This window comes from Fukomys damarensis, unplaced genomic scaffold (genome assembly GCF_012274545.1).
Source record: "Fukomys damarensis isolate Sample0158 unplaced genomic scaffold, DMR_v1.0_HiC HiC_scaffold_39, whole genome shotgun sequence".
NCBI classification, from domain to species: Eukaryota; Metazoa; Chordata; class Mammalia; order Rodentia; family Bathyergidae; genus Fukomys; species Fukomys damarensis.
Genome location: NW_022900951.1, coordinates 11,784,723 through 11,797,184, shown reverse-complemented (window position 1 = coordinate 11,797,184; position 12,462 = coordinate 11,784,723). Strand labels below are relative to the sequence as shown.

The 12,462-nt window shown below is 38.8% G+C and overlaps 1 protein-coding gene across 3 annotated transcripts in view; it reads left to right on the top strand.

Moving 5' to 3' along the window:
• Nucleotides 1–12,462, top strand: part of Pir (pirin) — a 96,544-nt gene that overhangs the window by 59,475 nt on the left and 24,607 nt on the right. For all 3 annotated transcript variants that reach the window (XM_010645177.2, XM_010645178.3, XM_010645176.3), the window contains exon 6: nt 343–427. In XM_010645177.2, the coding sequence (XP_010643479.1) occupies nt 343–427 (85 nt within the window). The remainder of the gene's footprint in view (nt 1–342; nt 428–12,462) is intronic.

Genomic DNA, 12,462 nt, shown 5'->3' with positions numbered 1-12,462 from the left:
TTTTTTTTTTTTTTTTTTTTTGCAAGAAGGCTAAGTGGTAAGAAAAATATGTATGGTGTACGGGACACTTTGAAAAATTTCAAAATGGTAATAGCTTTATTGAATCTTGCAGACAACAAGCTGTTGTCCCGAAATTAGCTATCAACCATATTGTAAAGCTAAGAGGGCTCATTTCCAGACCAGGATCCTTACAAGGGGCTGAATTAGCAGCCCACATGGCTTTCACAGCCATGGTTTCTTAAGAGGAACCATAAGTATAATGGGTCCAGTTTATTACAACAGGGCCTAGCTGAAGAATTTTGTTCTTAGGAAGATGCTGATACTTTCCCTTTTTTCTTTCAGTCCAAGATTTACACTCGCACACCAACCTTATATTTGGACTTCAAGTTGGACCAAGGAGCAAAGCATTCCCAGCCTATTCCTAAAGGTATGATGGATTGTTGGGTTCCGTAATCACATCAGGGCAATGAAAAGCCAAAAAACCGAGGACATGCTTTCCCAGGAATGTGCTTGTTTCCAATCCTCAGCACAAAGTTCTGTGAACTTTATTTATGTTGAATTATGTTTAAATTAGCAAATATTCTGGGTCAAGTCAAAAGAAAATCAAGACTAATTCACAGACTATTAAAGCCTGATCCTTGGCCCACACCCTCAATTTACAGATGTGAAAACTGAGGTACAACAGATCAGTTACTTGCTCAAGGCCACAGTAAGACTTAATGAATAAGAGAAAGCAAATAAGACACCCTGTCTTCTGACATTCTGGCTGCTATTAAATCACAGTGTTTCTGTGGGCTAATTCAGACCTGTGTCACTTAAGAACCAATGCATACTTGATTGAGAGGCAAGTTTTGCTTGATATAGATATAGTTATGGAAGGATAACATTTAAGTTAACATTTGAATCCAAGGACTAATTATAAAACTCCCACATATTAGGGTCACTGTTATTTTTAAAAAATAGTTAAGGCTGGGGGTGAAGCTCAGTGGCCAAGCACCTGTTCAGTATGCACAAAGCCTTATGTTCCATCCCTAGTACTTCAGAAAAAAGGTGGATCCAATAATTTGTTCTTGGTTCTCATGTGAAATTTGCATGACAACGAGTATGCCAATCTGTTGTATGCAGTGCTTTTTCTTTGTATTTTTTCATGTGTATGTTTTATTAGTACGTATTCATTATACAGAATATTGGGTGGCACTGTAGCATTTTCATACACACATATAGCATCCTTTGATCATATACCTCCCCCCATTGACCTCACTTGCCCTCCTCTTACCTTGTGATTCTTTGACTCTAGCATAATAATCCCTCTTCTACGTTCATGTCATCGTTTTGTTTTCTAGATGTCTCGTATTAGGGAAATCATAAGACACTTATCTTGCCAAGTATGCCTTGTTTCACTTAACGTGATGATCTCCAGTTCCCTCCATTTTCCTGTAGATGACAATTTTAGTTTTCTATATGGCTGAATAATGCACCATTTTGTATGTGACCACATTTCCATTATCCGTTCATCTGTTGATGGGCATCCAGGGTTATACCCTAACTTGACTGTTGCGAATTGTGATGAAGTAAACACAGGGATGCAGGTATCTCTGTACTGTGATGACTTTCATTCCCTTGTGCATATGCCAAGTAGTACAGCTAAATCATATGGTAATTCTGTTTTTATAGTTTTGAGGAGCCTCCATACAGAGGCTGTACTAATTTACATTCCCACTCACTGTATGAGATCCTCCCCTGTCCTGTGTCCTCGTCAGTATGTATTGTTTTTCGTATTAATGATGATAGTCATTCTGACTGGGGTAAGATGGAATCTCAGTGTAGTTAGGGCCTTTTGATGGAGTCTTTAGTATCTTGTAAGTATAAAATCATGTCATCTGCAAACAAGGATAACTTCATCCCCCCCTTTTGTATTTGTATCTCATTAAATTTTCTTTCTCTTGCCTGATTGTTCTGGCTAATACAAGTGCTGTATTGAATGGAAGAGTTGAGCGTTGACGCCTTTGTCAGAATTCTGACTTTAGAGGAAATGCTTTCAGTTTTCCCCCATTCAGTATGATACTGGCGTGGGGTTCTTGTGTATAGCCTTTACTGCATTGAGGTAAGATCCTTCTATACCTTGTTTCTTCAGGGTTTTTATCCTGAAGAGATGTTGAATTTTGTAACCTGCCCTTTCTGCATTTGTTAAAATAATTGTGTGATTTTTGTCCTTTATTCTATTTATGTGGTGTTTTCCATTCATGTGACATCATGCGCTATCTTTTCAATGTGTTGTGGAATTCAACTTCAGAGTATTTTATTGAGTATTTGTGCATCTGTGTTTACCAAGGATATTGGTCTATAGTTTTCCTGTTGTGAACTTATCTGTTTTTGGCACTGGGGTGAGGTTAGCTTCGTAGAATGAATTTGGAAATATTCCTCTCTTTCTGTTTCATTGAATAGGATGAGGAGCATTGGTGCTAATTCTTCTTTAAGGGTTTGATAAAATTCAGCAGTGAATCCATCCAGTCCTGGATGAGGACTTTGCTTCAGAGATTACTCGTATTTTTGATGTTTGATTCCCTCCAGTCTCTATCTCTCCTTCATCCCCTAGCAGCACCCCTCTTTATGTATCCCAGATCTAGTATACAGTCCGGATCCATCTTTGAACTACATCTTACTGTATTTTTCCACACTAACATTTTTCTACACTAACATATATATGTGCATGCAGATATACACATATAGGATTATTTTGGCATTGTTTTACTGAAAGGGAATCGTATTAAATACTTTTTTGCATCTTATTTATTTTGACTGAACAAAACCTCATGGAAACCTTTCCCAATCTATTTGTGTTGCTTCTTTTAACAGTGATATTTTACCACAATAGATTTAATTCTTTCCTAACAATGATCATTAACTTTTCCCTTGGTGCTCAGGTACTGCAACTTAGTCTGCAGTGAACACTTTTGTACACCTGTCTTCCTGTGTGGGGATTTAGTTTTGTAGGACAGATTTATTTTGCAGGACAGAGATGGTCACCAGGTATATGAATGTTTAATTTTAAATGACATTCCCAGGTGGTAATCCAAAGAGGCAGCCACATTACTAAGGGCAGCATATGAAAGTAGATTCCTCCTGACCATGACCCCACTAGCAGGAAGAATATGGTTTGTCTTATTTGTGGTCTCCTTTCAGCCTTCACCCTGTGTTGCCTCATGAGAGATAAGTAGGTGTCCAATTACAAATCTGTCCTGGTGTTTTATTTTTTCAACAGTGAATTTTAAACCGGAGATTTGTTTCTGAAAGCATTTTTGGAGGGATACAAAAGCAACTACCTTAGAAATGCATGTTAGTGTTGAGTCTCTGTAAACTCACTTTAACCGAGTCTGTTATAAACCCAGCTGTGAACCAAAAGCCTGTCTTTTCTAAGACATCACCTACAGTTATAATGAGTGTCCGACCCCCACCCCACTTTTCCATTGAATTAGGTGACAAATTGAAAGTTTGAGACTTCCCGGTCCATTTCCAGACAGATAATTAACTTAAGTATTAAGTATTATAAAAACACTTATTAACTGCAGACTTAACAGCCCTGGCCGCCTGTAATCAGACACACTGGATGTAAACTTATGCTGTGTAAATTTTATTATGAGATCATTTAAGTCAGGGTCACCTTTTTGTATTCTTGTAAAACCACATTGCCACATCCAATCCTGCCACAAACTCCAAGGACTGTCTAAATTCATTTTATTTGGGTGTTATGTTTCATCAAATATTCCTTGAAATGTGTGAACTATTGGCTGATCCTGGACATGTTTTGTCACTATATTTTGATGATTTTGTTACTCATGGTAAAGGGATTTGACACGGGTGTCTGGTTTATGTTTGGCTTTTGGCATAAGTGCTGCAGTCTAATTTAATGTAGGCTTGGTTGTATCGTTGGATACAACAGATTCATTGGATAGAAATAGAAGCATACACTGCTACCTTCCCATCCATGATATCAAGAAACTGCCTGTGTCCCCAGAGAAATCCAGTTAAGGGAGCTTGAAAACATTTTTCATGAATCAGACTAGGTTTTATCTGAATTCCTTCCCATAAATAGTATTAGAATCGATTTTTACCATCTCTTTATTTCCTTCAGGCTAGGCACGTTTCCGTTGAGCTGCGCTAATCTTGCAGAAAACAGATGTTTCATGCAGTGATGACTTGGAAGACAGTTGATATCAGGAACTGAGCTGAATGGTGCATCACTTACAAAGAATCCAATTTGTCGAGTCTCTGACAGTACCAGATTCCTTTCTCATTGGCTGCATGTTGTTCATATTAACTTTTGGCTAACATAAGAACAAGTAGGGTTTTTTAATGCAGTGACTTCTACCATCTTTTCCAAGGCAATCTGATTTTTCTTGCTGTTAGCTGATGTACATATAACACTGCTGGTGTTCATTGTGAGGGACATAAATCTGTATTTCTAGGAAAATATCAATATTTTCCAAGAAACATATGTGTTCTGTTCCTCATGGCCCCTTTGTCTTCTGAACGACTGCATTAAAGTTTGACCTTCAACAACCTTCCTTCACTGTATATCCGCTTCTGGGTACTTAAAAACATAAAGTAGAACGTTAAAAACGGAAAACTGTTATAATGTGGAAAAATTTTGTTTTGTAAGTGTTTTTTTCCCTCGCCTATGCTTTTCTTAACAGGTTGTATAGATCAATAGACAAAATTTCTTTAAAGAACATACAGTCTATCCTTCTGTGTGGTAGACAAAGCATGACCCACCCTCAAGATGTTCATACCCCAACCCCCAGAACCTGTGAATATTACAGGGCACAAGGCACTCTGCAGATGTGACTGAATTAAGTCACTACAGATGGAAAGTGCTGGGGCTTGCATAAGTGTCCACAAAGGCCCATGTGTTAAAGCCTTAGTCCTCAGCCTGTAACTATTGGGAGGTGGTGGAAACTTTTAAGGAGTCAGGCCTAGTGGGAAGTTGGTAAGTCATTGTGGATGGTCTTTACAAGGGGATATTTGGATCTTGGCCCCTTGTCTTCTTCTCCTTTTTGGTTCCTGGTTACTATGAGGTAAGCAGCCTTTTCTGCCATGCACTCTTGCCACAGTGAACTGCTTTACAAGCCCCAAAGCAACTTAGTCAGTTGATCGTGACTTGAAACCTCTGAAACCATGAGCCAAAATAAACTTTCTTGTTTTTAAGTTACCACAGGTATTTTGTTATAGTAACAGAAAACTGACTAACAGAGAAATTAGCCTGGGTAATCTAGGTCGGCACAGTGTCATTATCAGAGTGTGTATGTGTAAAAGGGAGACAGGGGAACCAGGGCAGGAGATGGACATGTGACAATAGAAGCAAAGTGATGTGCTTGCGATTTGTTGCAGCAGCAATAAGAAGGAAATACTCCTTTGTAACTACTGCCATTGTATTTTTGCATCTGGGTTTACCTTCAAGGGTATAAAAGAAAGGAGCCATCTCTTCCTCATTCAATTGAAACAAATAGATTTTAATGCTGTGCGTGTAATAGCTACTCAGTAGGTTACATTAGGATATACTTATATCTTATTATATTGGTCAGCTATATGCCTTACAACAAATTACCCCAAACTTAATGCCTCGAGACTGCATGGATTTTCTCACAGTGTCTCTCAATTTAGCCATGTCCTCTGGCTCAGAGCAGTGCTCAAAGTGTCAGCCAAAGCTGCAGTCATCTCAGGCCTCAGCTGGGAAGGATGCTCTTCCAGGCTCATGCTCTTGTGGCTGTTGGCAGGCTGGAGTCCCCAGAAGATTGTTAACTGGAGCCTGCTCTCTGTTACTTTCCACATGGGCCTCACCACAGGACAGCTCCCAACATGGCCGTGGCTTCATCGGCACAGACGTGTGAGAAGAGGATTGGCACAACAGAAGCCGGAGTCTTTCTGTAACTAACCTCAAAAATGACACCGTATCACCATTGGTGTATTTTTCTGACCAGGAGCAAATTACTAGGTGCAGCCACATTCAGAGCTATGGCAGGAGGCAGGAGCCATCAGGTGCTTTTGTGGGATATTTTAGAGTTAACTACAATACTTAGAATCTTGGTTCAAAGTGTAACATATTTCTCCATGGTCAGTGACTAAAAAATGAGTAGTGGTTGTTTTCTTTCTCATTTCTGTGCTGGGAATGGAACCTAGGGCCCTTCTGCATGCTAAGCAAGTACTCTACACTGATCCACACCCCAGCCCCTCGTGGTTTTTTTTTTTTTGATGATTTGAATAAATCTGAAGAAATATACAGTGAGTTTTCCTTGGTGTTCCTGCCTAAATGATTTTTCATGGTTATTCCCTCTTGTTAAGGAGAATGCCCCAAACATGAATGATTCATGTAGAATTTTAGATTTTGTGGTATTTTCATAGAGAGCAAAAAGGCTGATTTTTTTGTGGGGGGTACTGGGGATTGAACTTGGGTCCTTGTGCTTGCCAGGCAGGCCACTGAACCACTGAGCTAAATCCCCTGCCTAAAAGGGCTGATTTTTGTTCACACCAAATGATTTAACGTATGGGTATTTTTTTTTGTTGTTTTTTGAAGAGCTCTCCACTTAACAGTAGTGAATTAGAGTATTTGATCACAGATCCCCTTATACTTATAATATGCATATGACAGTTACAGCTATAAATCAGTGCATTTTCAGAGCAGTGATGAACATGACCCAGAGGTGAAATGTAAAGGTTTCCAGCAAGAAGTTCCACATAATTTTCCTTTGTGTGGGTTGCCTTTTTCATATTTATTTGCATGAGCTCTTTATATATTCTGAATGAGTTATTGTCAGTTATTTGTGTTGCAAATACTTTCTCCCTTCTGTCTAAACTCATCTGTGATATTGTATTTTAATGTATATAAAATTTCTTGAGTATATTGATCTGTTCCTTAATTATTAGTACTTCCTGTGACACCATTGAAAATCATTCCTTAACCCCAAATCATGAAAATATTCTCTATATTACTAGGTGTTTGCCATTTGTCCTTTCATATTGATGTGTATATTCCTCCTGGAATTAGTTTTCTTTTGAAAATTATTTTTCATTAACAGATAAAATTGTATTTATCATGTATAAGATGATATATCTATCAAGGTGACGAAATCTAGCTAATAAACATTCATTAACTCACATAGTTATTTTGTGGTGAGAATCTCTAGCATTTTTCAAAAGTACAATACATTATTAGTAACTATAGGCACCACGTTGTAAAAGTACATCTCTTAATGAATTTATTAGGTGCCTACTGTTTACTAGAAACTGTGCTAAGAACTTTCCCCATATTAGCACCCGCAATCCTCAGAATCCCATGAGAGAAGAGCTGTGATTATCCCATTTTTCAGATGAGGAAACTGAGGTACAGAGAGAATAAGTAACTTGGTCAAGATTAATTAGCTAGTGAATTATGAAACTGAGGTTCTAATCCACACAGTCTTTTACTGTGATTCCAACTGCCATCGTTTCTTGTATCAAACAAATTAATGAAACTTCAGTGACTAAAACTTTATGATCATGTTGGTAAATAAACCCAAGATTTGGCAGATGGGTTTCTCTTAATATGAGACAACTAAGTCTAAATAATTTAAAGAGCAAAGTAAAAGACAGATGATAAGCAGAGAGATAGGCTTTATGGCAATGGGAAGGGGATCTGGAGAAGAAGACAGAGGGAAGGGAAAGTATAAAGGATCAAAATGCAGTTATGTTTATGTACCAATTCCCCATGATGAACATGTTTAGTGTGCATCGCAAACATACTAATACAACTATTAAGAAGAAAAAGAATCATTACTATGAATATTGGCCAAATTATGGCAATTCTTTCATTTAGAATACAGAATCTTTTTCATCTCCTTTCAGTTCCCCACAATGAATGTATCACTATGTACTGCAAACAGGTACTAATAAAAATAATAAAATAAAACAGGGCATTTGGGGATGGCTCTTAATGTTATATACCCATGGCTTATGAACACAGACTGTAGAATGATTATTCTATAGTACATGAAACATATTAAGTATGTTTCCTTCTAAAAAGCCAGTTGTCTCAAGTATCATTACGTGTATATCAGCCTGTGCATTATAGGTGACTTTTTACTGCCTATGTCACTCACCAAATTTGGCTACATAGGCATTCTCTTGTTTTCTTTAGATAGAATTCTCACAAATCCATTAATAACCCACTTTGTCCCTAGATTGCAGAGCTGCAAAATTGACACCCCTCTTTCTCTTGATATTTATGTTCATATGGAAGATGGCTTATTTTTGGCCAGCTTATAGACCTTATAGTGAGTTGTCAGTTACCCTGTGATCATAAAACTTAACTTATGTCACCACTTCTAGATTGTAATGTTCACAGAGACACAAACAGCATCCTAAATGCCATGATCTTCTTGGGGAGAACATTTCGGGAATGGTTACCTGGCCCAACTTTGCTCAATGTACCATGCACTCTGAAAGAAGACTAGTTAGCTTGGTGTTGAGGGGAGTTCTCTGGGGAACCCGGCACCATCTGTGCAGCCATGACCCTTCTCTGGCCCAGGTCACAGTTTGTCAGAAGTGTATAACCTCCGATCTTCTTAAATTTGGAGAAGAGTGAAAGAATGAGCAGGAAAAGGAAGTGACATTTGTTAAAATACCCCCTAAGTGCCAGGCATTAAGTAGATAAGGCTAAAAATATGCACTACAGATATGTATGTGCATTTGTATAATGTACAGATTCACAGTGCCCCTTGGTTATCATAACAGCCCTGTGTTGTACCTGCTGTCTTCATTATTTTATGAATAGGAAATACACTTGAAGTGAAGAATCTGGTACTAGGTCTCTCCCTGGGTGTTTTGCTGATTTTCAGACCTGCGCTTTCTGCCTGTAGTTGTGTGTTAATTTTTGTTGTTTTATGGTTAACTTAGTTGTTTTTTGTGTGTCTACAAAAAGCCCACTTTAAGGCTTGCTGCTGCACTCTCTTCTCCATGCGCTAGGAGGGGTTTTCTGGGTTAGATTAAACATAGAGGTGGGGCAAGAAGAGACTTAGGATGTAGGAGAAGCTGTGCAAGATCAGACTGAGAAAGAGTCTGCCTGCCAGAGTTAGGAGTCTGGCCTTGTAGTAGAAGAACAGGGGAGTGAAGTCTTTCTAGGGAGCTTACAGAAGGTCTGATTCACTGTGTGTGGGAGCTGGATCGGAGGCAACCCATTAAGGTTTCTTTTGCCTGTAGAATTTTACTTTGAAAGGAGAGAAAAGGGCTGGGGCAGCCCGATCTCAGTAGTAGAGCCCTTGCCTAATGTGCACAAGGCCCTGGGTTCCATTCCCAGAACTTCCTCCCAAAGTGAAATAAATAATGTCTTCATTATTTCATCCTTTCTATTTTCTGTGTTTTAACAATTTAAAGTAGTAAAAGTAAATGAAATCTTCTTTAAATCCAGAAGGGAAAGGAAACAGCAAACAATTTGTTCTAATGATGAATAAACATCAAACATAATCTAAGGGGCACTTTATAAAATAAGCGGTCTGGACTTTTAATGTCAAAAAGAAGACCAGCTACTATTTCAGATGCAAGAAGATTAAACATGACCTTTAAGTGCAACATGCGATACTGGCCGGGGAATTTGAATTTGTTTTTCTTTTTCTTATAGAAGCTATTACTCTGACAACTGGCAAGATTTGAAAATGTGCACATAGGGACAGTCATAGTATTGTACCAGTGTTAACTTCAGAATTTTTTAGATGAGTGCTATGGTTTTTAGGGAAATGTTTTTAGAAATACCTATGGAAAGTCATTTCAGGGTAAGAAGCAGCGTGTCTGCAAGTTACTCTGAAATATTTCGGAAGGAGGAATGACATATCAAGAAGAACAACAAAGCAGGAGAGATTGTGGGTGAGGGGAAGCTGAGGGAATGGTGCATACAGTTCTCTGTAGTTTTGTGACCTTTCTGCATGTGTGAATTTATTTCGAGGTAAAAATGAAAAAAAAATAATTTGTAGGAATAAGAAGGAAGAGCAAAGGATCAGGCAGGTCTGCCTCCTGTCCTAGGAAGTCGGGCATTAGGTATAGGATGAGGGATTTGGAACCGTGGATGTCTTGGGATCTGGCAACCAATATGCCCCAGAGTTCGGGGAGAGGCATATTCTTCTCATAGTCCCATTGCACCCTCTCCTTTCCTCCGCAGAGCTGAGCTCTGTAATAGATTTGGTGCGTTGCCAGGATATCTTGTTTTACTTTCTCTCCACATAGTGGATAACTGCAAATCCACTGACTGGAATAATGAAGTCTAAGATGGAGGTAGGAGGAAAGGGATCTGGATTAAGCAGGAATGGAGGCTGAGAAACTCTTTCCCTAGAAGTATTTGCAAGTAGAAATCTTCCTGGAGGTGAGAGCAAGTGCCACAGAAGGTGATTTGCATATTTAAAAGAAGGGTTGTCCATTTGGCTAAAGGAGATCTGACTGAGACGTGTTGTTGACTGTCTTCACCATCCTAGGGGGCTAAAGGAAAAATATGACTTCCCTCCCAAGTCATCCGTTATTGCCCAAGGGCAGGAAAAAGCCTCCCAGCTGCAAGGAGACAGTAGCTTGGCAGCTATACTTGTAGAAGAAAGGAAAATGTGGAGTATGTGACTCTGACAAAGCGATAAAAATTTGAGAATGGCATCAATTCCTGGTGCAGGATATAAAAGTGGGAGGAGAATTGGGGGAATAAAGATGATAGGGACCCGAAATTTTCACAGGAGAGCTCTTTGCTGGTGCAGTCTTGATCTTAGCAGAGAAGTAATTCCAACAAAACGTGATTGTTCATAAACATACAGTGCACATTCACCCAATTTGGCATTTGTATGCTTTTGAGGTAGTCTTAAGAAGCACTGGTTAATGGAATTTAAACAAGGTTTAATAGAGGCATGTGAAGACGGCTCTGAAGAGAAGATAAAAGGAAAATTGCCCAGTATTCCTATTCCATTACTTTTAACACTTTGCTTTCCTACCAGCAACTTGAATCCTGTTATAATTGGTAGACTGACTCTGTATCCTATAGAATGATGCAAAAATAGGTGAATGCGCTTAAAAATGGGCTTGGCCAACAACCCTTTAAACAAATGTTTGGTCCTTCTGGGTCATGTAAAAAGATTTAAGAAAAAACAGCCCTGGGCAATTATGTGTGGCCTAAATTTCTGCTTAGAGGATAAGCAGGAAGCAAAGGAGGTGGAGGAGAAATGAGATTGGAACAAGTAAAATGATCTCAAATAAAAACTCTTCTGAGCACTTAAGAGCTTTTAGTCTTTGTCAATGCAGAAATGATTAATGTTGTAATACCATGAAGCCATGAGGGGGAGCTTGGCTCTATAAATTACAGAGCATCCTTACTGTGGAATGCTGTGCAATCTTTCCCAAGGACGAGTTTCTGTTCTATGGTTTTTACATGGAAAGGTATTCAAAATGCAACATTGAGTTTGTTTTCACTTTTAAGCAAAGATTTTATAGGGCATAAAAGGAAAAAAGAACCTAAAAGCATAAACACGAAATTGTTAACAATGCTTGTGTCAGGGTAGATATGAAGAAGGACAGGAAGACTTCCAGTTTAGATATTACATGCCTTCTTATCCTTAAAACAATGTGCAACTTTTTGAATCTGAAAAAAAAGCCATTTGCACTTTGAAAAAGAAATTTCAATAATTCTCATTGGCAAATTTGTTAAACAGTAAAGGACAAGGAGTTATGTTGCACCATGGAATTACAAGACAAGCTAAGTGGGAATTGGAAAGCTGAGCATCCTTTAGAAAACAGAGAAAGCAGTGCGTGGGGAGACCAGTCCATCTGAAAAAACTTACAGAACAAGCTCTAAATTGTTGGCATGTGTTTTCAGCATCTCCGGTGAACCTCTGACCCCATCCCCAAAGTTGTAGGATTTGAACACCCCTGCCTGTGCCTTATTGAACTTTGTATCTCCTCCCACTACAATGCATGCCATAGAAGCTATTCATTCAACTTTAGGAGACTGAGCTTGGAGGACTATACGAGAGAGAAAAAGAGTGTGCCCAGTTAACGAACAGCATTGCTTCCACAGGGAGTAAACTTATTGTAGTAAAATCTCAGAGAGGAAAAACTGAGTAAGGAGGAAAAATATTCTCTAGCATCTGCGCAAGTGTGATTGGCCATCCTCAGATTGTTTTTAATGACACTCGATTTAGGTTAAAATTTTATCAGGTGTAACTTGTTTTGTGCCACACTTGGGTCCTCCTTTCTTCTGTGCCTGCTTTTGTTTATTCTGTCGCCATATTGTTGGCCGTCATATAGACTCCTCCCATTAGCGACCTCTGTCCTGCATCTCCCTTTTCATATCTCCACTGAAGGCACATGGAGTAATACTGAATTCTCATTTGGGCTTTCCATTTCCAGGTGGATGTCTCAGTGGAAACACAGCATGTCTTTTGAGCCATGGGTACAATATATATATAT